Source organism: Monodon monoceros, unplaced genomic scaffold, assembly GCF_005190385.1.
Source record: "Monodon monoceros isolate NGI ecotype Baffin Bay Population unplaced genomic scaffold, NGI_Narwhal_1 Super_Scaffold_3, whole genome shotgun sequence".
In the NCBI taxonomy this organism is placed as follows: domain Eukaryota; kingdom Metazoa; phylum Chordata; class Mammalia; order Artiodactyla; family Monodontidae; genus Monodon; species Monodon monoceros.
This window is the reverse complement of record NW_021703780.1, coordinates 102223299-102247860: the sequence shown is the minus strand read 5'-3', so window position 1 is coordinate 102247860 and position 24562 is coordinate 102223299. Positions and strand designations below refer to the sequence as shown.

Below are 24562 nucleotides of genomic sequence, written 5' to 3'. Positions count from 1 at the left end.
GACCTGCTGGCCTTCAAAGCCAAATGCTCTGGGGGCTCCTCCTCCCAATGCCAGATCCCCACGCTGGGGAGCCTGATGTGGGGCTCAGAACTCTCACTCCCATGGGAGAACTTCTGTGATGTAATTATTCTCCAGTCAGTGGGTCACCCACCCTGGGGGGTATGCGATTTGATTAGATTGCAAGTATGCCCCTCCTACTGTCTCATTGTGATTTTTTCTTTGTCTTTGGATGTAGAATATCTTTTTTGGTAATGTTTCAGTCTTTTTTATTGACGGTTGTTCAACAGTTAGTTGTGCTTTTGGTGTGCTCATGGGAGGAGGGGAGCTCAAGGTCTTCTACTCCACCATCTTGTCTTTTCCAACCTGGTTTGTTTTTTTAAGATTGTTTTGGCTTTGGGGGGGGGGGTCTCTTGAGACTCCATATGAATTTTTAAATGAATTTTTTCTATTTTTGCCATTGGGTTTTTGATAGGGATTGCATTAAACCTGTGGATTGCTTTTGGTAATATTGACATCTTAACAATATTGTTTTCCAATCCATGAACATAGGATATCTTTCCATTTATTGGTGTCTTTCAAAATTTCTTTCAGTGACATTTTGAGCATACAAGTCTTTCACCTTCTTTGTCAAGTTAATTCCTAAGTGTTTTTTTCTTTTTGATGTTACAGTAAATGAAAGTTAAATTGTTTAATTTTTTCTTCAGATTGTTCATTGTTAGTAAAGAGACACACAAGTGGGTGTTTTTTGTTTCTGTTGTTGATTTTATATTCTGTGACTGATGGATCGCTTTATTAGTTCAGTTTTTGTGCAGTCTTTAGGGTTTTCTACATATAAGGTCCTGTCATCTGTGAGTAGAGATACTCTTACTTCTTTTCTCTCCAATTTGAATGTCTTTTATTTCTTCTTCTTGCCTAATTTCTCTGGTTAAGACTTCCAGGACTGTGTTGAATAAAAGTGGTGAAAGTGGGTATCCTTGTTTTACTTGATCTTAGAGGAAAAATTTCAGTATTTCACCATGAGTGTTATGTTAGTTGTGGGCTTTTGATATATAGCTTTTATTATATTGGGGTAGTTTCCTTCTATTCCTAGTTTGTTGAATGTTTTTATTATGGAAAGTTGAATTGTGTCACATGCTTTTTCTGCATCACTGAGATGATGGCATGGTTTATTTTCCTTCATTTTGTTGATAGAGTATGCTGCATTGATCAGTTTTCATATGAACTAGCCTTGCATTCCAGGAATAAATCTCTTTTGGTCATGGTGTACAGTAATTTTAATGTGCTCTTGAATTCTAGTATTGCTAGTATTTTATTGAGGATTTTTGTGTCAATATTCATAAGGGATATTACTCAGTGGTTTTCTTGTAGTGTCTTTGTGTGGCTTTGGTATCAGTGTAAATCTGTCCTCATAGAATGAGTTTGGAAATGTTGCCTCCTCTGCAATTGCTTTGGAAGAGTTTGAGGAGGATTGACGTTAATTCTTCTTTAAATGTTTGGTAAAATTCACCAGCAGAGCCATCTGGTCCTGGGCTTTTCTTTATTGAGAGGTTTTTGATTACCAATTCAATCTCCTTACTATTTATGGGTGTGTTCAGAGCTTCTATTTCTTCATGATTTAGACTTGGTCAGTTGTGTATTTCTAGGAATTTATCCTTTTCGTCTAGGTTGTCCAATTTGTTGGCATATAATCATTAAAGTACCCTCTGATAATACTTTTTATTTCTGTAAATTGAGTAATAATGTCTTCTCAGTTCTTTTAGTTATGTGCGTCTTTTCTTTTTTCCCTTAATCAGTCTAGCTTAAGGTTTGATCATTTTGTTGATCTTTTTGAAGAAACAGCATTTGTTGATTTTCTCCATTGTTTTTCTATTTTCTAGTTATCCCTAATATTTATTTTTTCCTCTATTTTTTATTGGAGTGTAGGTGATTTACAGTGTTAGCTTCTGCTGTACAGCAAAGGGAGTCAGTTATTCATACACGTTACCCACTCTTTTAGGTTCTATTCCTATGTAGGTCGTTACAGAGCACAGAGTAGAGCCCCCTGTGCTGTTTAGCAGTCTTATTAGTTACCTGTTCTATATACAGTAGTGTGTATATGTCAATCCCAGTCTCCCAACTGATCCCTCCCCTCCCTTTTCTCACCTGGTAACCACAAGTTTGTTTTCTACATCTGTGACTGAAGTTCTGTTTTATAAATAGGTTCACTTGTACCATTCCTTTAGATTCTACATATAAGCGATATCATGTGATATTTGTCTTTCTCTGTGTGACTTACTTCACTTAGTATGACAGTCTCTAGGTCCATCCATGTTGCTACACATGGCATTATTTCGTTATTTTTCATGGCTGATATTCCATTGTTTGTATGTACCACATCCTCTTTATCCATTCGTCTGTCGACGGGCATTTAGGTTGCTTCCATGTCTTGGCTATTGTAAGTTGTGCTGCAATGAACACTGTGGTACGTGACTCTTTTTGAATTATGGTTTTCTCTGGGTATATGCCCAGTAGTGGGATTGCTGGGTCATACGGTAGTTCTATTTTTAGTTTTTTAAGGAATCTCCATATTGTTCTCCACAGTGGCTGCACCAATTTACATTTCCACCAACAGTGCAGGAGGGCTCCCTTCTCTATACACCCTCTCAACCATTTATTGTTTGTAGATTTTTTTGGTGGTGGCCTAATATTTATTATTTCTTTTATTCTCATAGCGTTTGGGTTTAGTTTGTTCTTTTCTAGTTGTAAAATTAGGTTGTTGATTTGAGATTTTTCTTCTTTTTCAACGAATGTTCCAGGTGCCCTTAAGAAAGCTATGTATTCTGCTGTTGTTGGGTAGAGTATCATGTATCTGTTTGTTAGGTTCAGTTTGTCTATAGACATGTTCAAGTCCTCTGTTTCCTTCATAATCTTCTGTCTGGTTGTCCTATCCATTATTGAAAGTGGAGAATTGAAGTCTTCTCCTGTTATTGCAGAGCTATCTACTTCTCCTTTCAATTCTGTCAACGTTTGCTTCCTATATTTAGGAGTTCTGATGGTTGGTCTATGTATGTTTATAACTGTTACGTGTTCCTGGTGGTTTTGTCAATGTATAATCAATATATATTTTATCAATATACACAGTCTTCTTATCAGTATATAATGTCCTTTGTTTCTTGGATCAGTTTTTTACTTAGTATCTATTTTGTCTGATATTAGTACAGTCATCCTTCCTCTTGTTTGGTTGCTATTTGTAAGGAATATCTTTTTTCCACCTTTTCTCTTTCAATCCATGTGTGTCGTTAGATCTAAAGTTACCCTCCTGTAGACAGCATGTAGTTGGATCTTGTATATTTAAAAATTTACTCTACCCATTTATGTTTTTCGATTGGGAAGTTTATTTACATTTAAAGTAATTAGTGATAGGCAAAGACTAATTATTGCCGTTTTGGTATTTGTTTTCTGTATGTCTCATAGCTTTTCTCCCTCTCATTTTCTCCCTTTCTGTCTTTTTGATGAGTTCTTTTTTTTTTTTTTTTTTTGATGAGTTAATTTTTTGTAGTGATAGGTCTTGACTCACTTCTCATTTTTCTTGTGTATGTCCTGTAGATGTTTTCTTTGTAGATGTTTTCTTTGTGGGTACCTTGGGGAATCCGTATAAGATCCTAATGTTATAATAATCTATTTTAAACTGCTACCAACTTAAATTAGTCAAAAATTCTATTCCTTTAAAGCTCTACCCCGTTTATATTATTGATATCATGAATTGCATTTTATATACTGTGTACTCAGTAATATAGTTGTTTGTTTGTTTGTTTGTTTGTTGTTTTTTTGCGGTACGCGGGCCTCTCACTGTCGTGGCCTCTCCCGTTGCGGAGCACAGGCTCCGGACGCACAGGCTCAGCGGCCACGGCTCACAGGCCCAGCCGCTCCGCGGCATGTGGGATCTTCCCGGACCGGGGCACGAACCCGTGTCCCCTGCACCTGCAGGTGGACTCTCAACCACTGCGCCACCAGGGAAGCCCAGTAATATAGATTTTAATTAATCCTGAATTACATTTTATATACTTTGTACTCAGTAATATAGATTTTAATTATTTTTATGCTTTTGTTTTTTAAATCCTACAAAGGCATAAAAGTGGAGTTAGGAACCAAAATTACAATACACAGGTTTTTATATTTGGCTGTGTGTTTGCTTTTACTGGAGAACTTTATATTTTTCAATATATATATTTGACTTTTGATCATCCTTTCATCAACTCCCTTTAACATTGACCATAGGGCAGGCCTAGTGGTAATGAACTCTGTCAGCTTTTATTTATCTAGAAATGTCTTAAATCCCCCCTCATTTTCAAAGGACAGTTTTTGCCAGAATTACTTGTTGACAGGTTTTTTTTTTCTTTCCGGACTTTAAATCTGTTGTCCTGACCTGATACATAAACTATGCTAGCTTCTGGTCTGATCTGTGAGTCGGGTGATCGAGAAGCCCGTCTCTTGGGAGCCCTTAGACCAGCCAGAAGGTCACAGACAAGTCCATTCTTTCCCTCTGTCCCAAGGGAGGCCCAGGGGCTGGACGGCTGCCTCCTGTCTCCTCGGGGCTGTGCCAGGGGAGGGGCAAGGGCAACAACGACCTTTCCTCCCATCGTGGGTGAGGCTTCTCCTTGGCTGCTGCAGGGCCTGGCCTGGCTTCTAACCCTCCCACAGAGCTGCTGTGCTCAGTCTGTGTGGTTCATCCTGTGTTTCCTCCAAGGAGCACGGGCTGGGCTTCCCTGTCCGCCCTCTGGCTGTTGTCACTCCCCACCAGCTTCCTTTTAAATGTATCTTTCGTTTGGTTTGCATGTGTCGTCCAGGACCTGCTTCAGGGGAGGGTCCTGGCAGGTGAACTGTCTGGACTCCCAAGTGTGACGGGGCCTTTATCCTCACAGCTGACCCCAGCCTGTCCGGATAGCGAGGCAGTGTTCACAGGTATGTTCCCTCAACTGAGACAGGCTTGGCGTGTCCTCTGTACCCAGTGTTGCTAATGGTGGCCTCGTGTCTCTTTGAGTCTCATTTCTTGTAGGTAGTCTGTTGATTTTATCTTTCTATCTGAACTTTTTTTTGGCGGGGGGCTGTGTGTCGTGCGGCTTGTGGGATCTTAGTTCCCCAACCAGGGATCAAACCCGTGCCCCCTGCAGTGCACATGCAGAGTCCTAACCACTGGACGGCCAGGGAAGTCCCCCTATCTGAACTTCTTTTGCATTTTTTTTTTATCATCCATGTTCTGAAATTTCACCGCGGTATTTCTGGCATGGACTGTTTTTCCTTACCTTATATACATGTTAGATTTTTCAATCTAAAGACGTATGTCTGTCTTCAGCTCTATGAAAATCCTATTTTTTGTGATTTCTTATATTCTGATACGCATTCACATTCCCACCGTCTCTCCAACTTTAACGTATCCACATGCAGCTTCTGGATCTGCCTTTTTCCATCTCTGTCTGGTTGTGCTTCATTCTGGGAAAACACCTGCGCTTGATTTTTCATTTCACTCGTTTCCTCTTAATCTTGCTCTCAAGCTCTGTGCTCCTGAGGTCATTGTGAGGAGTCCTGCTTGTCTCCGTGTTTTACTTTACATTCAGAGACCGAGTCTGTGCTTTCTAGAACCCCAGACGGTCTCTCCCTGTGCGAAGGCACCGGACTCTGCCACCCCCTGGTTTAGCTGTCACCCCCTGGTTTAGCTGTCCTAGAGTCTTACTTGGCTTCTGTTTGATTGTTTCCTTAGGCTTTTGCCTCCATTTGTGGAGTCTGCTGAGTCTGGCATGACTGTGGCCTTCAGGAGACAGGGATTCTTGGTCACTCGAGCATCCTCTATTTGGGTTTCCTCCTAGTCGGTGGATCTCCTTCTGTAGAGCAGGTGACCCCCTGATGGCTGGGGGGCGTCACAGTGTGTTCCCTGGAGGTACAAGCCACTCACTGGTCTCACTGGTCTGTGTCCCTCTTACTATGGCCACTCTGGACACTTCCCTGCTTGTGACCCCAGCACACACCCTCGCTGCTTCTGCTCAGCCACGCATCCCATCGTCGGCACAAGCTGGTCAGGCGAGAGGAGAGGCGCCTCTTGTTGAAGCCAAGTCGCCACCTGTCCGAGGTGCCCGTTGTCCCCGGGGCCTCCTTCCTGGGCAGGAAACATGTCCTGCCGTCATTTCTGGGCGTGGGTCCTCTGTCCACCTAACTCCCCTGCTCTCTATGCCCAAGGATTTCCTCTGAATTTGTGTTATACTGTAGAAGCCTCTTCTTGTTTCCATTGTGTGTCTGAAGGCTGTCTGCTCACTGCCATGATGAGCCCTGTGATGCTAGATTGGAGTCAGAGATATCCTTGTAAACTCACGTTTGTTTAGGACGTACAGAGGGAGACGAAACTAAATTTGCGTGTGTGCACAGCGGGGTTAGGGTGCATACACGTACATTTCCTGGCTCCATCCGTAAGAGGACCTAGAGGCGCTGACACTGCAGTAGCACCAGGTGGAACTTGCAGGAGAAACAGGACGTGTGCATAGCTTCAGATATCTCCCCCAGGAATTGTGAATCGCTCTGGTAGTTGCAGAAAGTGTCCCCAAAGCTTCGATCTGCTTCCACGGAGGAGCAGCCGCTTAATCCCCTCCCCTGGAGCACAGGGCCGACCTGATGAGGGGCTTCTAGCTGATAGCGTGCAGGGAAGGGAAAACAGCGAGTCTGCAGGGCAGAATCCCGGCAGACGCATCTCAGCCGAGGTCAGGGCGCCTGTGATCGGCCGCGTGGTGTCACTCGCCTCGGATTCCACACACGGAGACGGCACCTCCCCTCGGCAGCCTTTTCCCTCCGAACCCGCACCCTCGGTTTAGTCATGCGGAGGCACCAGACAAGCCCACGCTGAGGGACCTTCTGCAGAATGCCTGAGCAGCGCTCCTTGAGGTGTCAAGGTGAGAAAGACGAGGGAAGGTGAGAACCCATCACTGCCTGGAGGAGACCAAGGAGCCAGTGGGGGATCCGGACTTACTTCCTGGAACAGAGAAAGGACAGTGGTGGGAAAGCCGGGATGTGCAAATACATCCCGTCACCTAGTTGGTGGTGTTGAGCCAGTGTTAACGTCTTAGTTTGATGACTGTCCTGTGGTTCTATAACACAGTGGTCCCCAGCCTTTTTGGCACCAGGGACCGGTTTCGCGGAAGACGATTTTTCCACGGCCAGGGGTGGGGGGGGGGTGGCTCAGGTGGTATGTGAGCGACGGGGAGTGGCAGATGAAGCTTTGCTCGGTGGCCCGCCGCTCACCTCGTGCTGTGCGGCCCAGGGGCTGGGGACCCCGGCTATAAGGTGTTACGGTCAGTAGAAACTGGGCGACTGGTATATGGGAAACTCTCTGCGCTGACTTTGGAACTCTTGCAAAAAAAAAGTCTACATTTATTTAGAAATAAAAAGTTAGAAGGTTGTCATTCCCTACCCTCCAGTTTGAGGAAGGAGGAGGACAGCAAGGGTCAGTCCTCTTTGTTAATCCAGTAAGTGTTTTTTGTTGTGAATGGGCCAGATGACCTTGTGAAGCTCTAACTCGCTGGGCAAGTCAGGACCTGGCAGCAAACAGGAGGTGCAGGGACAGGAGCTGAGCAGAATTAAGGAGGGGTCCACCGGCAAGCTTGTGGGTGGCAAGGCTCCCCAGGCCGGGTAGCGGCAGGCAGTCGTCCTCACCTGAGGGACGGGAGGAGGGGTGGTTCCCACAGCTGGGCCTGTCGCTGAAGGAGAGGCCGAGTGGCCGAGCTGCAGCCAGAACCGCAGGGCAGGGAGGTGTGTTGATGCAGCTGTAAGGGCTCGTGAGATTAAGAGAGGCTGAAGATGTTTGAGTGTGATCCAAACACACGCTTAGGAAGGGCCTGCGGGCTGCTTCTGCTGAGATGAATCTGGGTTGGTCTAGAGACGCTCCAGCTTCCCACTCCTTTGCCTTGGAGTCTTGAAAGGCCCCAGCCTGTGCCAGGGCTGGCCTTGTGCCTCTAGCTCCTAGCCTGACCTCTCCAGGACCGTCGTTCTAGGGGAAAGAAATGTCCCTGTATCTTGATGGAGACCTGACCCCCCATGCCTGAGGGCCCCTGCCCGAGGTTCACCCTCCTGGCCGGCCCTGTTCCTTCCCTCCTTCGCGGCTCCGTCCCCCACGGCCCTGGATGATGGACCTTCTGAGGGGCTTCATCTGCACACCAGTTCCCGCCACCATCCTGGCCGATTTCAGCCTCCACGGGGATAACTCAAACGAAACCCATGCTCCCCGGTGTCTGGACGGGAATCCAGTGCCCGTCGGCCCCGCTGCCGTCCCCTGGCCTAATTCCCTGACACCCGCAGCTGCTTCCCCCCGGCTCTCCCCGCCTTCGTCCCTGTGGGATCTCCAGGCACCCTCTCCTCCGCTCCCTCTGCTGCTCAGCCTGGACTTGGTCTCGGGCCTCTGGCGCCAGGAGGCACCTCCATGCCGCTTCGTGGGTTGTACGGGTTCTAGACTTGTGCACGTGTTTTACACGCTTCCCAGCCGGTGGAAATGAGGCTTCTTGAGGAAGGACTCCCTTTCTGATTTGTACTGGGGGTCGTGGGCCAGCACCAGCCCTCTGACTACCTTGGTACGTTGCAGTTGGTTGACCAGCCCTCTGACTACCTTGATACATTGCAATTGGTTGACTGACAGGAACCAACACACGGGCACCGGCATCTCTGGGCCGCGGCGGGGCGGGCGGAGCGGGTGTGGCCTCGGTGGGTCCCTCGCAGCTCTGCTCCACCTGTGCCCCAGTTCCTGGGAGGACACCCGAGGCAGGTGTCAGGCCATCTGGATGAAGCCAGAGCTGACTGGGGCTCCACAGTGGTGACCTGATGTGTCCCAGGCGCCCAAAGACAAGAAGCCTCCCCTTACTTGTACAAAGAAAAGTATTCTGGGGGCTTCCCTGGCCGTCCAGTGGTTGGGACTCCACGCTTCCACTGCAGGGAGCCTGGGTTCGATCCCTGGTCAGGAAACGAAGGTCCTGCAAGCCGCACGGCGCAGCCAAAAAATAAAGTAAAAAAGAGAATTATGTGTTTTCCTCAGAGTTCAGTAACGTAGTGAACTCAGTGCAATAGGAGCCAAGAAAATACATTTGCTTTGAAACCTTTTCTTATCTACATCCTGAATTTTGCTGGCAAAGGCTGTGACGTTAGGAGCAGCTACCCCTTTTAAAGGAGAAAGCTGCATTTCCGATCTCGCCTTTTTATCCCAAGAGAAGAGGGCCTTACATACGTTTCTTAAGCAGGATACTTTGCCAAGGTGGGTGCGTGGCTGCTGGTCACGTGAGCTGCGACTCGTGGGCGGGGAGGAGGGATGGCAGGGTGGGGGGAGCCCGGCACCCCTCATGGACCGGCCGGATGGTCAACGGCTGAGGTTCTTGGTGACATGCGTGCCCACGTGTGCACGTGTATGTGTGATCGCACACCTGTGAGGGGAAGAGCTGGGCCTGTGTCCCCACCTCTCCAGCCCCGAGTCACCGTTTTGGAAGCTGGCAGGACAGTTGGCTCTGGCAGCAGTGAGGGGGCATTTGTTGGCCTGTCCTGAGACCCTCTCCAAGAAGGGCGGGCCTGGCTTCGGCGCTGCCGCCCGACTCACCCTTTGCCCTTCTTTCCATCCTAGGCCAACACTGGGCAGATCGATGGCCCCCGGGAGCAGCACCGAGTCATCAGCAGTAACCTCGCCCTCATCCAGGTGACCCTCGCCTTTGTCCCTTATGTTTCATGCGCGTCGCAAACTTGTGTCTCCTCCTAACTGTGGGGCCGCGGGGCGGAGGGGGGTGTCTCACGGAGCCAGGAAGCCTGAGGCAGCAGTAGGCTGGGCCTGGATCTGGACGGAAGCGTTTGTATCCAGAGCCTCCTGGGCTCCTCTGGCCGGGGCAGGCTGTGGCCACACCGAGAACTGGGCCCAGGTCACACTGGCGTGCAGGTGAGACCATCACTGACCAGCAGGCTGCCCTGGGCAGGACACACAGACTCAGGAGGGGCCTTGACTTCTCACCTGGGCTCTGGAGTCCGTTTGCACCTCTCCACTGGGCATCTCCAGAGCAGTGTCCCCAGATCCGGCCCCGTCGCCTGCCCTCCTTACACCCCTCTTTGAAGTCCCAGACTCCGTCTGCTTTGGGCTGGAAGCTCGCTCTGGGGTGGCCCAGCTCAGGGGCCTCATCTGTAAGATGGGCTGCTGTGTGGCTCATCGGGTGGGATTCGCGTGCCCAGTGAGCGACACTCCCGTCTGACCCGGCTAGAAACCCAACAGCCCTCAGCCTGCCTGTGTCCCTCACCCTTACATCCGGCCACTCTGAGGACCCTCCCCTGGGCCACCTGGAGCCCAGCCCCGCTGCCCTGGCCTCCCCGTCCAGGCACCTGGGCTCCACTGCGCTTCTGCACGGCCCCTGCCTGGCCTTTTCTAACCCTCGAGCTCATGGGGCCTCCTCCCCCTGGAGCCCCTTTGCTGGCCCCCTTGTCCAGGGGTGGGCCCGGCCCCCTCCCCTCCTGGGATGTCCTTTCCCCTCCCCGTCACCCGGTGGGGTCTCTCCTCAGACCCGGCTCCAGCCTGGCACTGGCTGCCTCTCCGGGCCTTGCGGGCGCTGTCAGGCCGTCCTGGACGCAGTTTTGTGTTTAGACGTCTGCCTCGTCCACCGAGGTGCTTCACAGGGGCCGGGACTACAGCCTGTGGCTGAAGCCCCTGGAGGTTAAAGCTCTCATGAGGCCCCGGCAGAGGGTCTGCAGGGGCGGGTGGTAAACGCCTTGGCAACAGTCACTGGTTTTGCGTTTCTTTTCCTACCGAATCCTCCTCAACCAGTGTTGATTAGGTCCTGCTGTGGGCAGGCCCTGGCCTGGCACGTGGTCCTGTCACAGCGTGGATGCGATTGGTCTCCTTCATTTTTTAAAAAGCTTAACATCAAAGCATAAAGGGTGCAGTTAAGTTCCATACTTAAACTTTTAAAATAACTTCAGTGTATTCTATCACGACAATGTACCCAAGAGTGATACGTGAGCCAGGACCTCACGGGTAAGAGGGAAGGGCAGCCAGGGGCTGGCTCTGTGGGGCCTGTGCAGACCTGCCGAGCTCGGCCCGTCCACTCACAGACCCGTCACCCTGCGGGGCACCTGCAGTTACAGGCTCCTACTCGATAAGTTATACTGCAGTGAGAGTGTTCTCCTTTTGCGTAGGTTTCTTAAGAGAACTTCCTACAAGTTCACAAGGTATGAACAGTTTAAGGCTCTAGATGTTTTCCGAAAGGATTACAAAACATCTGATTTCTTGGTGCAATACCAGCACTAGTATTAATAATTGAAATGGGACTTCCCCGGTGGCGCAGTGGTTAAAGAATCTGCTTGCCAGGGCAGGGGACACGGGTTCAAGCCCTGGTCCGGGAAGATCCCACACGCCGCGGAGCAGCTAAGCCCGTGTGTCACAACTACTGAGCCTGTGCTCTAGCGCACAGCAATGAAGACCAAACTCAGCCAAAAATAAATAAATAAATTTATTTATTTAAAAAAAAAAAAACAAAAACTTCAATTATTAGTTCCTCATAAGCTCACCAGCATGGGAAGGACTCTTCTAAACCCTTTCTGTGTTTGCAGACACACGGATGTGCCCACAGACACAGACCACACAAGTTCCCATGCTTCTATGCATAAAACATACTATACTGTACGTGTAACTTTGTAAATAGCACTTTTCCCTTAATAGTGACTTAACGAACGGACGTCACTCTGTACAGAGCAGCTCCAGTCACCATCGTGATTATGTGCTTCTTTGTCCACATGTGCACGTTTCCCTGGGAAAATGCTAGATCATCAGGTATTTAGATAAGTTAGACAAATTTCCTCCCAGAATTCCTGTATCAGTTTTACCACCATCAGTGTGTAAGACAACCATCGCCCCGCTTGTTTGTCCGTGTGTACTTTGTACTGTCGACCTTTGAGTTTTAACTTTACTTCATCCAACAGGTAAGAAGTATACCCCATCCATCCATTTACCCGATGAGCAGAGACCCCAGTGCCAAGAAAATCAAACAGCACTTACTTTTTAATAGAGGAGGACCAGCCCTGGTTACAAATAACCCTAATCCTAACCTTCCAAAGGGGATTAAATTTTCCTGATTACTAGGGATTTGATCATCTTTTGTGTGTTTCTTAGCTGTTTGTATTTCCTTTCTGTGGATTACCTGTCATATCCCCTATGCATTGTTCTATCGCGTTATCTTTATATTATCATGATGGTTATTGTTGATTTGGTAAAATGGACTCATTATTCTGGATACTAATCTTTTATTAGTTATGTAAGACGGAAATACTTTCTCCAAGTCTATCCCTGCCTTTGTTTACTGGTGTCTTTTATCACACCGAAGTCATGCTTGGACTTTGTAAATCTTACCTGTATTTTTCTTTATAGATTTTATATGTTTCATCTTTAGTAGGAGGCCTTCCCTAATGCAAAATCTGAAACACATTATTCAGTACTTTCATCCATTTCACACTTTATGTTTTTATGTTTAGGTATATGTGTGTGAACGGTATAAAGTCAGAATCTATTTTATTTTTCCAAGCAAATATCCGGTTTCTCTTACCTTATGTATTCCATCCTGATTTGAAATGCCACCTTCATCATAGTAAACTTTCATATATTCATGATTAAATTTTCATACATTAAATTTAAAATTTTCACATATTCACGGTTCAACTCGTGGACCCCGTTCTGTCCTGCTGACCTATTTGTCTATTTCTCTGCCAAGCCACCCAGTTTTAATACTATAGCTTTAAAATACGTATTCATAATGAAAATGCCAAAATTCCCATTTTCTTTCTCAAAGTTGTTATGGCTGTTCTTGCGCATCTGCTCATTTTTGCGAAAGTTAAATTTAAAATGAGTTGTCAGGTACCAGGAAAAATCTTGGGACCCTGAGTGGAATTCCGTGTGTGAGCTGGGGCGTGTTCTCGTCTGCGGAGGCTGACTGGCCTCGCGTGTGCGCTGGGGCCTCAGCTCCGACAGCTCTGGTGTCTCCCGGGGGTCCTGGGCGTTTCCGGGGGGGCGGGCAGGGGCACTGTCTGTGCTGCTGGAGATCACAGCACTTTTGTCCAAACCAGTTAAGAGGGGCGGTGAGGAAACACGGGGGGCCCTTGACCGAGGACCCTACGCAAGATGACGGGGAAGGACGGGGCGGGGCAGCGGTTCCCGCAGGGATCGGGCTGAAGGGGGTGTTGGCTTTGTTGCGCTCGGGCGAGGTCAGCAGACCTGCCTAACGTCTGGTTCCTGCCCGCAGGTGCAGGCCGCCGTCGTGGGGCTCCTGGCCGCCGTGGCGGCCCTGCTCCTGGGCGCGGCGTCGGGGCAGGAGCTGGACGCGGTGGAGGCGGAGGTGCTGTGCGCCAGCAGCGTCATCACTGCCTTCCTGGCAGCCTGCGCCCTGGGTGAGCAGCCCTCGGGGTCCTGCGCGGGTCGGGGCACCGCTGGGTCTTCACACCCACCTTGACCTGGAGGGCGGCGAGGGGGTCCCTGCCCTCTGCTGGGTAGGAGACACGTCTGTCTGTGACTGGCCACCGGGAGGGCCTGGGCGGGGCCTGGGGCAAGGCAGGTCCTGCGCCCCCTCCCCCGCCGGAGGCCACCAGGCTTCACGCTCCTTCTGGAGCCCTTGCGAATATCTGAAGCTCTCTTGTCCCTTACTTTATGTCTCAGCTCCCTGCACGACGGCAGCTCCTCTGAGAGGGGCCTGCGTGTCCTCTTCTACCATCTGCTGTCCCCACCCTGCTCCTGCCACGCTGCCTCAGGCCCCGGGGGGAGCTCACGCGCATCAGCAGGGAGCCCAGCGGCTGCGCATCTGTTCAGCACTCAGCACTCCCCGAGCCCACGTGCCAGCTTCTGTCCCAGAGCCCGGGACACGCTGGGGGCCCAACGCTGCGGGGCTCATCCTAGTTCAGGGTGATCCCTCAGTGCGCGAGCACACGCGTGACTCCAGTCTCGCAGCCTCCCCTGACTCGCTCACAGTCACGCTGTGTTTGCTTCACACGCTTGTTCACTCGTGTACTGTCCGCTCCTCCACCAACAAGCAAGTAGTGTGAATGCAGAGTCCGTGGTTCTTTCCATGCTTAACCCAGGCACCGGTCAGCTCCCAGGTTTTCTGAATGGACAGTGGTCACACTGGTTCTCTCTGGGCCGTGTCTGTGTGTATCGTGCAAAGCGCACGCAGGTCCAGGAAGAGGGGTAGCCTTGTCAAGTCGACTGTTCACTCGCCTGACCCCCAGCAGGATGCAGCTGGTTATTCGGTGGCTGTGGTTCCTACCAGGCGGCTGCACCCCCGTGCAGGAGCCCAGGTCGGGGCAGGGCCAGAGCGCGGAAGCCCAGGAGCAGATTCATAGACCTGCTGCATGCCTGCACATCTGGGCCAAGGAAGGGCTGAACCTTCTGAGAGAACAGAGCCTAGGAGACACCAAGTCTCCAGAAGGCGGTGCCGCTCCCTGGGGGGCCATCTTAGCTCCTGTTTTGCAGATGAGAAGACTGAGGCCTCAGATGGGGTGCACCTCAGTGGCAAGGACATAGCCGGGATTGTCCCAAGATGAGGGGGACTCAGGAAGTGTGGCTGGTGGGTCACAGCATGACCTTGGCCTGTCTGAGCCATAAAGCCAGGCGGTGGTGCTGGTGGTTTGTAATAAGTGATCTCAAACTGGTGGTGTCCTCTATGCATCCCTGTGGGATTGTCACCAGACCACCGGCTCAGCCAGGCAGTGTCAATTCACTTACAAATGACATTGCAAAAGAATAAAGTTGCTGGGACCTGGTCACAAAACAGCACAGACTGTGGCCAGCAGCATTCGATGGCACCAACGTGATAACTGTGATTACTTTTAGAGTTACAGAACGCTGAGTCCCGTGTTAAAACAGCAGTGGCCAAGATGGAAAGTGTCTTCTTAAAGGCCACACAAGATGCTGTTGGATTTTGTCCCAGGCAGTGTGGCACGGGGGTGGAAGCACGTCACAGTGGCCTCAGAACCAAGTCAGAACAGAAGCAGGTCCTGGGAGGCGTAGCGGCCACGAGGAAGGGCCTCTCAGGTCCAGCAGGGACGTCGCCCTGCACTCGCGGCCACGTGCTGCGCCCTGGCAGCCCCTCAGGCCCCCAGTGCCATGCTGCCTTCTGTGTGCCGCCCCTTCCCTCCCTCCCTCCCTCCCTCCCTCCCTCCCTCCCTCCCTCCCTCCAGGGACCACCTGCACTGCTGCCCCACACTGTCCCAGACCCCACCCTGCCGTCTTCCCCGCAGGCTCTGCCCCTTGGAAACCACTCACGGGCCAGTTGCCCTGCCCGCCCCAGGGCTCCTGCTGCTCAGAGCAGTTTGGGGTCCATCTTGCTGCCAGGAGGGCTGTGAGCATCACACCTGTAGTTCCCAAGGTTGGGAGCCCAGGCCCCACCTGCCTGTGTCTCCCCGACGGTTCAGGGAGTCATCAGGGTGCTTGGGCTGCTCCACAGCGTCAAGCCCGTGAGACACAGGGCAGAGCCCAAGCCTCGCGCCCCAGTGCAGGGAGGGACCCGGGCGGCTCCGTGGGTGCAGCGAGCTCCTGGGCGGCCCTGCCACCCGCTCACCGGCCACCTGTCCCCTCCCCCTGCAGGGATGTTGATGGTCTGCATAGTGATCGGCGCTCGAAAGCTCGGGGTCAACCCGGACAACATTGCGACGCCCATCGCGGCCAGCCTGGGAGACCTCATCACCTTGTCCATCCTGGCTTTCGTCAGCAGCTTCTTCCACAAACACAGAGGTAGGGCCCGAGGCTGGGGTCTATCCTTTCGTAGGCGAGGCCTGGGGTCACTGGGCAGATGGGGGTCGCCCCCCAGGTGCCGCCGGCTTTTCCAGTGCAGCACGGGGACAGGTGTCTCCGGACAGCGGATGTACAGGTTGTCAGTGCCCACCTCTGACAGAGGCTGGTCTGGGTGCTTCAGCAGCTCCTCGCGGGAGGCACAGTTCACGCCGGACACACACCAGCTGCCCGAGAGGTGACTCCAGGGAGGAGTGTCACAGCCAAGGAGGCAGAAGCCAGGCTCCTCAGAAGGTGGCCTGTGACGTGGTCAGCCACCGACGGGGCGTTTGCACACGTTCTGGGAACAAGACCTTGTGGCCACCGCCCCCCCGCCCCCCGACGTCGCCCAGGTCCGCCTGGGGACACAGCTTGGCTCACACCCTGGACGCTGTGGACACACGGCAGCGCCTTGCCGGCGGCTCCCTCACTGCACTTGCACGGCTGAGCACCCGCTCCAAGTGTCCTGTCTGTGGTCTCCCACCTGGTGTGGCCCCCCCAGGATGGCTGCACGCCTGTCCGGATCTAGCAGATGTCAGTTCCAAGTGCGGTCACGGCTTCCATGGGTGGAGTGGACAGCAACGAAGCTTAAACGTGGGGCATGGTGGGCCCGTTGGACCCAGAGGTTTAAGGAATTGCCGGTTATTACATGTGGGCAACAGAAGTGGCCCAGGAAACGCTCCCAGTGAGGGTGGCATGGCTCCACGAGCTCCAGCCATCCAGGAAAGGCCTGCAGCAACAGGAAGGGATGGTTTGGGAAGATGCTGGAAGTTCACGAAGTGGAGGTGAAGATCTAACAGTAAGACGCCTTAATTTTATTCTCAAACACTCTGAATTTCAAAGATTTGTGCACCGACTAGTTACGGAGTCTGATTTGCAAAGTAATTTTGAGTTACCGGCCTCCCCGGGCCCTCCTCCCTTTTGCACCCAGCCCCATGCCTCCACACACACCCTGGATGTCAAGTCCCGTTGGGTCACCCATCCCTGCGGTGAGACACTGGGTTATCTCGGGGGTCCCGGCTGGGCAGCAGTTGGGTGGGTCCTCGCTGACGAGGGCGAGCCTGCGGCCACTGCGCCTATGCTGTCACCAGGGAGACGGCCACAGCGGCTGGGAGGCTACGGCCCTGAGCGGTGACGCTCCCAGCTGCCGTGTCCAGGCCAGCGGCTACCTGCCGAGGCCCTGGGCCCATCTCTTGCCCAGGACGCTCAGGGCACAAGGATGGCCACAGCTGTTCCCTGCGGAAAAGGGCAGGGGCCCCAGGCCAGGCCTGCGCGCTGGGTGGGGGGCCTCCGCTCTGGGCGTGGCCGGGGTTGGCGGGCGCTTCTCCACAAGGCTGGTGAGTCACCATGTGTGCGGGTAAGAGGCGGGCGGGTGAGTGGCCACACGTGGCCCTGTGCGTTGGGCTCCGGCAGGGGCCCAGGTTCCTGAGGCTGATCCAGGCTGAGGTCCGTCCTCGTGGCTCCTGCCGCCTGGAGCAGGTGACACAGGGACACGAGCCCCTGTGAGAACGTGGGTGCCGAAGGGTCCCCCCCCCTGGGGTGGCCTCAGCAAGAGCAGAGCCAGCATTGCTGCCCACGGGTGTGTCCTGCTCGGTCACCTCCTCCCAGGCCGTCCGAGCAGGTCGGTGAGAGCAGGAGAGTTGGGTACACGAAGTGCCGAGCGCGGCACTGGCCACGGTCACGACCCCGTAAACGAAGCCGTGAATAGCAAGGCCGGGCTGAGAGCAGGCCGAGGAGGGCACGTGTGTCGAAGAGCCGCAGGGGTGTCAGCGAAGCAAAGGCAGGTGCGGCGGGGATCGAGGTGGACAGGAGCCCGTCAGCCGCATGACAGGAGGTGCAGGGGATGGTTCATCCAGACTGGTGGGGACGGGAGTTGTTCCTCAGGCTTCTGGGGCCCTGAGTCCCCACACACCTGTCACCTCCGCCACCCAGGCCACAGCCTGGGCCCCACCCTGAGCTCCAGCCCCACGGCCCACACGCCCCCTCTCTTCGCCCCAGACAGTCGGTATCTGACGCCGCTGGTCTGCATCGGCTTCACGGCCCTGATCCCGCTGTGCATCCTCATCGCCAAGCAGAACCCGCCAGTCGTGAAGATCTTGAAGTTCGGGTGGTTCCCCATCGTCCTGGCGATGCTCGTCAGCAGGTGCGTGGGTGGCGACACCTTGGGATCCGGGTGGGGTGAGCCGTGGCCTCGGGCGCCTCCACCACGCTCTTTGCTCCTCATTTCCCCCAAGAACCCTGGGCCTGGTGTATTGTGAGGGGCAGCCCTGTTCACAGGAGACGAGCACCAGCCACGGCCCCGCTCCCCCGCTGCGCTGGCCTGGCCCTGCTGAGCTGGCCTCACGGCCACAGCTCTGTGAAGGCCATTCCCGCAGCCCAGCCACTGGTGAGACCTACAGGGCTGAAGGATCAGTGCTCCGGGGCCCTGGGCCCTCCAGCCCCATCCTTGGGGGCCCTTTCTGCTTGTGGACCCTGACGGGGGCCACCCCAGCCCTTTCCCATGGTGCTCTCCTGAGTGACTCGGGGAGCGGAGGCTGTGGCCGAGGTGTCTTTGCTTCCAGAAGCTCGTGGACTCCAGGCCTTCGCTGAACCCCAGGGTTGGTGGGGCCAGGTGCTGAGCAGCTTCGGGGAACGGGGGTGGGAGACGTCACATGGGCCCCTCTTCCTGCTGAGCGCACCTCAGGGCTGTCACGTGGCAGGGCCCAGCCAGCTAAGTGGCCTCGGAAAGGGTCTGGTGGGGCCTTCTGCAACAGCCGAGACTCAGAGCAGAGGTGGGAGCCACGTGTGGCATCAGGGGACACGGGAGACCAGCTCGGCCACCCCGGATGTTTTGGGCGGGTGACAGGCTGACACGGTGGTCTGCGTGGTGAGGGCTGGCCAGCGTCCGCTCTAATCGTTTGCCATCTCTCCCCGCCCCCCCCCCCCGCAGTTTCGGGGGGCTCATCTTGAACAAGACCATCTCCAAGCAGCAGTTCCGAGGCATGGCCGTATTTGCCCCCATCATTTGTGGTAGGTACTGGGTCCCGTCACCTGGCTTCTGGGTGGTGGGGCAAGAAGAGCAGCTATCTCGGAGGTCCGGGCCCCGCCCCGGGAGGCTGCTGTAGCCCCCGCTCCTGCAGGTCACACCTGCCCTCACGGGCCCCCAGGGCGAGAGCTGATCCCAGAGCCTTGAAGGCTTTAACCCGGGATCTGCTGGCACCTGGGGCCAAGTGTGGCTTCAGAACCGGGGTGTTGGCCTCTCGTGGCTTTCCTTTTAACTTAGACTCACTGATGACACTTAAAACTCAGGCATTTACACAGAGAAACCAGGATTCCTGTCTTCTCCTTAAAACACGAGGCTGTGACAACACTGGTTCACGGTGGGGTGGGCAGGAATCAGCTTGCCTCAATCTCCTCCATCCCCTGGGTCTCCTCCAGACCCTCCACTGGTTCACCTTCCAGGCTTAGCTCTGGGCATTTAGCCCAAGCTCAGCTTGTGTCTAGTTTCTGGTAAGGCTCTGTTAAGTGGGGCCGGCTGGTCGGAGAGGAACAAGTGTGACAACCCACTGCCCAGGCCGTCTGCAGTGTCCTGTACGTGCCAGGCCTGCACCCAGCCGAGTCCACAGGGCCTTTCCCAGTGCCAGGCCGGCCACTGACAAGGAGGACAGCAGCAGCTGGCCCAGAGGCCACAGGCCTAGAGAGTCCCCTGGGGTCCTCTGCTCGGTGTCTGTAGGGGCTGAGTGAGCACCGCGAATGACTTGCGAAGGGAGGCGAGGTGGGCGGTGGGGAGCAGTGCAGGGCGGGCTCCTGGGCGACCCGCGTGGTGGCTGGCCGGTTGCGGGCTGGCGGGAACGGAGCCCCAGGGAGACAGGAACCTGGATTAAGGGCCTAATGTGGAAAGGCCGCCAGTTTATTTTCTTCTTTTATCTTTTTTTAAATAAGTCATCGTGGGCTAAGCAAAATAGATCTGCAGTCACCCTCTGCCCATGGCCATTCTTTGCATCCTCTGGAGCAGCTGGGGCACATCTGGCCCAGTTAGGGGTCATCCTCCATAGGGATGAGGCAGTGGGCAACCCAACCGCCCTCTAAAGGGGACAGTTGCCAGGGGCAGGCCCCGCTCTCTGCCTGGAGGGGCTCCGAGGGGCCTTTGTCACTGGGGCCTGGGGCCCCAGCAGAGCTGGCCACGGTCAGCTCCCCAGGACGCCAAGAGCCCCCCCCCTCAATGAGCCCCAGCTCAGCTGCCACACAACCCTCCCTCCCCTCACTCTCGGCCCTCTTTCCTCTCCTTCCCGCCTTGAGGTGAAAAGTTCCTTCCTTGAGTGGCTTCCTGAGACCTCCCCGCCCACTTCCCTCCCTCCCCCATCACACCTCCTTCTCCTTAAGTGCTGCCACCTGTCAAGGTGATGCAGCTACTACCTTGATACCTCATTCACGAGGCCCAGGCCACACTTGTCTGGTGCCAGACACGAGATCTGTGGGCAAGTGGGAGGGAAAGAAATCAAGGGCTGAACCAGTCAAGGAAGGCTTCCTGGAGGAGCTGGACTTAAAATAAGGGATAGAACTCAGAGACTGGCATAAAGAAGGAGAGATTCTTTCTCTTTGCAGGTGTTGGTGGCAACCTGGTGGCCATTCAGACCAGCCGGATCTCCACGTACCTGCACCTGTGGAGCACGCCTGGGGTCCTGCCCCTCTGGATGAAAAAACGCTGGCCTAACCCCCGCTCCACGTTCTGCAGCTCAGGTGGGTCTGGGGTCTTCCAGAGGCCACGTGGCCGTTTCTTTTAAGAATCTGGTGTCTGTGCCAGTAGACCCCTCAGCCCAGCCCCGACGTGCCAACGTGGCCTTCACCGGTCCGTTCACTCAGCCAGAGGCACACCGACCATCTCCAGGTACCGTGAGAGATGGAGGAGCCGATCCTACCCCTGGGGACAGACACGCTCCAGCAGAGCAGACGCACACGGGATTCCAAGTCGTGCTGTGCGCAGAAGGGCCTCGGAAAGGCTGGCGGGAGGCATCCCCGCTGAGGACGAGCTGGGGCGAGGCCCCGAGGGGCAGGCGCTGGTCCTGCAGGGCCTGAAGCTTGAGGAAGGACCACGGAGTCTGTTCTGAGAACCGGGGACCCAACGCGGTGTCGTGTCTTTTGTTACTTTTCAAGTCCTATTCCTCTGCCCCCGCCTGGCCGGGAGGGAGGGGGCCTGGCTACCCCCCCCAAACTCCAGCCTCTCACCTCCGGGGCCAGGACGGGAGGGGGGGGCTCGTGCCGAGTTGTCTTCCGTGGCCACTGACCGTTCGCGTTCTGACTCCCCAGCATCTGGTCTGGGATGCAAGGCAGCAGCTCAGGGACCTCACCTCGTGCTGCTCCCCGGGCCGCGGAGCCCTGGCCAGCCCGCCTCGTCCCTCCACCTTCCAGAATCTTATGTTTGTTTCATATGACGTTCAGGGCTGTTGGATGAGTGGTGAGAGGGACAGGAAGTGTGTCTGCCTCACCTTGTCTAAAGTGGGGAGTCCCCGTATATTTTCTGACTTGTCATCTGCATATAGAAAGGCTCTTTACCCTGTACTGCATGTATTTCAGCGTGCACCTGTCTTAGAATCACAGACTGGGGGCTTATAAACAACACACGTTTCTCACAGCTCTGGAGGCTGGACATCCAAGGTCAGGGCACCAGCACTGGTGAGGCCCGGCCTCCTGGTCCACAGACAGGGAAGAAGGGGGCGAGGGAGGTCTTCGGGGGCCCTTCACTCATGGGGGCACCTGACCACCTCCCAACACCATCGTTGCGGGTCAGGTCACAACTTACGGATTTGGGGGGAAAGCGAATATTCAGTCTGTAGCACCACATATTTACTGAATTCTTGCTGTTTAGTCTTTCTGTAGATTTTCTTGAGTTTTAATGCCAGCTGCCAATAGTAATAATTATTTTGCTTTTGCCTTTGTAAGTTTTTTAAAACAATCATCTTTTTCAAGTTAGCCCTCATCTGAATTTTCACCATGAACGTTCTGGTGCTCTTGTGCGTCCTCACCCTCTCGCTACAAGTTATCTTACGGTAGACTTCATAGTTACGTTTGATTTGTCCTCCTTTTCTTTCTTTAGCTGATGAAACGCTTTATGGTTAACTCACAAGGAAACGTAGACGGACTGCTCACTGCAGTTCCCCATTTCTGCCTGAGAAGCTGTCGTGTCCCCACGGGTGGTTTCATGGCGGTTGTAAACTGTGAAATCCCATTTCGCGCAGCGTCTCAAACCCATGAGCACAGACACTGAGGAGAGTGTGCCGATGGGCGTCCCCGGGTCCTGCGCGAGGGAGGGGCTGCCCACGCCGGAGCCTTCGGCCCCCCGAAGCCCTACATGTCCTCCTTCCTCCGCCCGGGGCCTCGGCTTCCCACCTCCACTCCCCACCACTTGAGCCCGGTCAGCCTTCCACCTAGTACCCGTCAGGTTTGAAATGACTTTTGTTTCTGCTACTTGATGCTGGTTTTTCTCTCTTCCCTACGACGTCAGCTCCCAAGGGAATGACAGGCCTCATCCCTGTCGCTAGACAAGCTGCACACGCGGCTGCTCCGTAAGCACAGGCAGCAGGAAGAGGGGCCGCGGGCACCTCACTGCCAGCAGCTCATGCTGCCTCCCCTGCTCTGTTTCTTCCAGAAATCAACTCCATGTCGGCCCGCGTCCTGCTCTTTCTGGTGGTTCCAGGCCACCTGATCTTCTTCTCCATCATCTACCTGGTGGAAGGCCAGTCAGTCCCAAACGACAAAACCTTCGTGGGGCTCTACCTGCTGGCGGGCCTGGTCCAGGTAACGATGGCCCCTGGGGTCCCATCCTGGGAGAGGTCCCTGGACACGCAGGACACAGTCCCCACCTTCTGGAAGTCCAGTCAGTCCATCCAAGCCCAAGGGCGTGATCAAGACGCACTGCTACAGGCACGTGTGGACTTCAGTCAGGCCGTTTTCCGAGACTCTAGCTGGGAGGGCTGGGGCCTCTGCAGGGTAATGGTGAGCTCCGGTGGGCACTGCCACGAGAGCGGCGTCAGCGTGTCCGTGACCCTGAAGGACAGGCTGGGGAGCCTGGGAGACTGTCCAGAGCAGCGCTGGGCAGGGAAGTGGCTGCGGGAACCTGGGACCTGACCAGGGCTTGAGGTGCCTCCACGAAGGACCAGCTGTCCGGAGCTGCCCCAGGAGGGGACCTCCGGGAAGTCCGAGCTGCACTTCCAGCCAGACCCCTGTCCGAGCCTCCGAGGCGGTGGGTGGAGCTGGGCGGTGCGCGGCCGCCAAGCTGCGCGGCACACCCGGGAGGAGCCCAGGGAGGGCCTGGGGTGGATGTGTCCACCGTGGTGTCCACTCTTGAGATCTGCTGGTTTCTTGGTGACACGGGCTTTCTCCTCGGCCATCATCACCTTGTGTCTGCTCACCTCGTGACAGGTGACGATCCTGCTGTACCTGGCGGAAGCGACGGTTCGGCTGACATGGAACCAGGCCCTGGACCCGGATGACCACTGCATCCCCTACCTCACGGGGCTGGGGGACCTCCTCGGGACCGGCCTCCTGGCACTCTGCTTCCTCGCCCACTGGCTACTGAGGAGTGAAACGGTGCTGGATGGCACCTCAGAACCAGCATCTGGACCTTCCTAAGGAGCCCAGGCATCCCTGCCGCTCAGGAGAACCTTCCCTCGTGCCCATGGAAACAGGGTGTGGTTTCTTCCCAGCCGGACCCCCAGAGAGGCTGACCCTGGCCTCTGCCAGTCAGCCGAGGACGCGCACACACTCACTCTGGAGCTGCTGCTGCCTGAGCCCGGGATGGAGCCTGAGGTCAGGAGCGCTTGCCGGCGAGCGTGCGTGCCCGTGTGGAGGGGAGGGCAGGGCGCTGCGGCCTGAAGACGTTGAACCAAGAGGCGCCTGTGCGCTTTGCAGGGCGGGGCACTGTCTGGAGCCCACGCAGCCTGGCTGTAGTGCAGCAGGAAGGACACCCTCTGTCCCCGAGCTCGGGACACTGAGCCTGGCTTCAGGGCTGTTGTCGCTCAGCCCTTCCCAGGACAGGGCCGGGCCGTGCCCACCCCCTCTTCTGCTCCCAGCATTCCTGTCAGTCAGTCAGTCAGTGCTTGCTTTTTCTCTTTCATTAGAACAAATCTCTCTCTGCTTTTATTTTAACGATCAGAGGAGTGTAAAAATAAAACTGGAACCCCAGCTGCACCCCGAGGTGAGTGTGGGATCAGCCCCAATACAAAGGGGATGGGGAATCAGCAAGCTGGACGGTGGGTTATTGCTACGGATCAAAGGAAAAATGTCAACTTTGCACGTGCAGCTGTACAAAAACTTTTAATTCACTCACATGAGGAGTTGGGCCCAATGCCAGCAGGGACCCTCAGTGCCCAGGAAACGGAAGTCCTGAGCACCTCAGAGGGACACCCACTGGGGGGGTGCGGGACAGAGGTCCAGCCGCACGGCCCGGACTCTCCTCCCGCAGAACAGGAGGCCGCCGGGCCTGGCTCCTCGTGGAGGGGCCACTGGATGACCCGGGGCTTCGGGGAGCACCATCTAGAGATGGCAACACCCCCTCCCCCATGCAGGACACAGCAGAAATCAGAACCAAAAGCCCAAAAACTCAAAAGAGACAAACAGAATGGGCAGAGTTGGGATGATTCCCAAGCCTGAGAATCAAAACAGCATCTGAACAAAAACACTTCGAAAGGCACAAGGCAAAACACCGTTTCTGAGAGCCTGTGTCCGGCCCACTGACTTGTCTCCTTCTGCAGGACAGACCTCACTCCGGGAAAACACACGGTCACCCTCAACAATGCACACACC

The 24562-nt window shown here is 54.4% G+C and overlaps 1 protein-coding gene across 10 annotated transcripts in view; it reads left to right on the top strand.

Moving 5' to 3' along the window:
- Nucleotides 1–24409, top strand: part of SLC41A3 (solute carrier family 41 member 3) — a 71904-nt gene extending 47495 nt beyond the window's left edge. For 2 of the 10 annotated variants that reach the window (XM_029242674.1, XM_029242679.1), the window contains 8 exons: nt 9620–9691; nt 13266–13410; nt 15599–15745; nt 17780–17924; nt 18711–18790; nt 20366–20500; nt 22407–22555; nt 23180–24409. In XM_029242674.1, the coding sequence (XP_029098507.1) occupies nt 9620–9691; nt 13266–13410; nt 15599–15745; nt 17780–17924; nt 18711–18790; nt 20366–20500; nt 22407–22555; nt 23180–23389 (1083 nt within the window). In that variant the 3' untranslated portion in view covers nt 23390–24409. Of the gene's footprint in view, nt 1–9619; nt 9692–13265; nt 13411–15598; nt 15746–15926; nt 18017–18710; nt 18791–20365; nt 20501–20648 lie in introns of those variants that run through there. The other 8 variants (XR_003796705.1, XR_003796704.1, XR_003796703.1 and 5 more) reach the window with 8 other exon arrangements.
- Nucleotides 24410–24562: the final 153 nt, after the last annotated feature.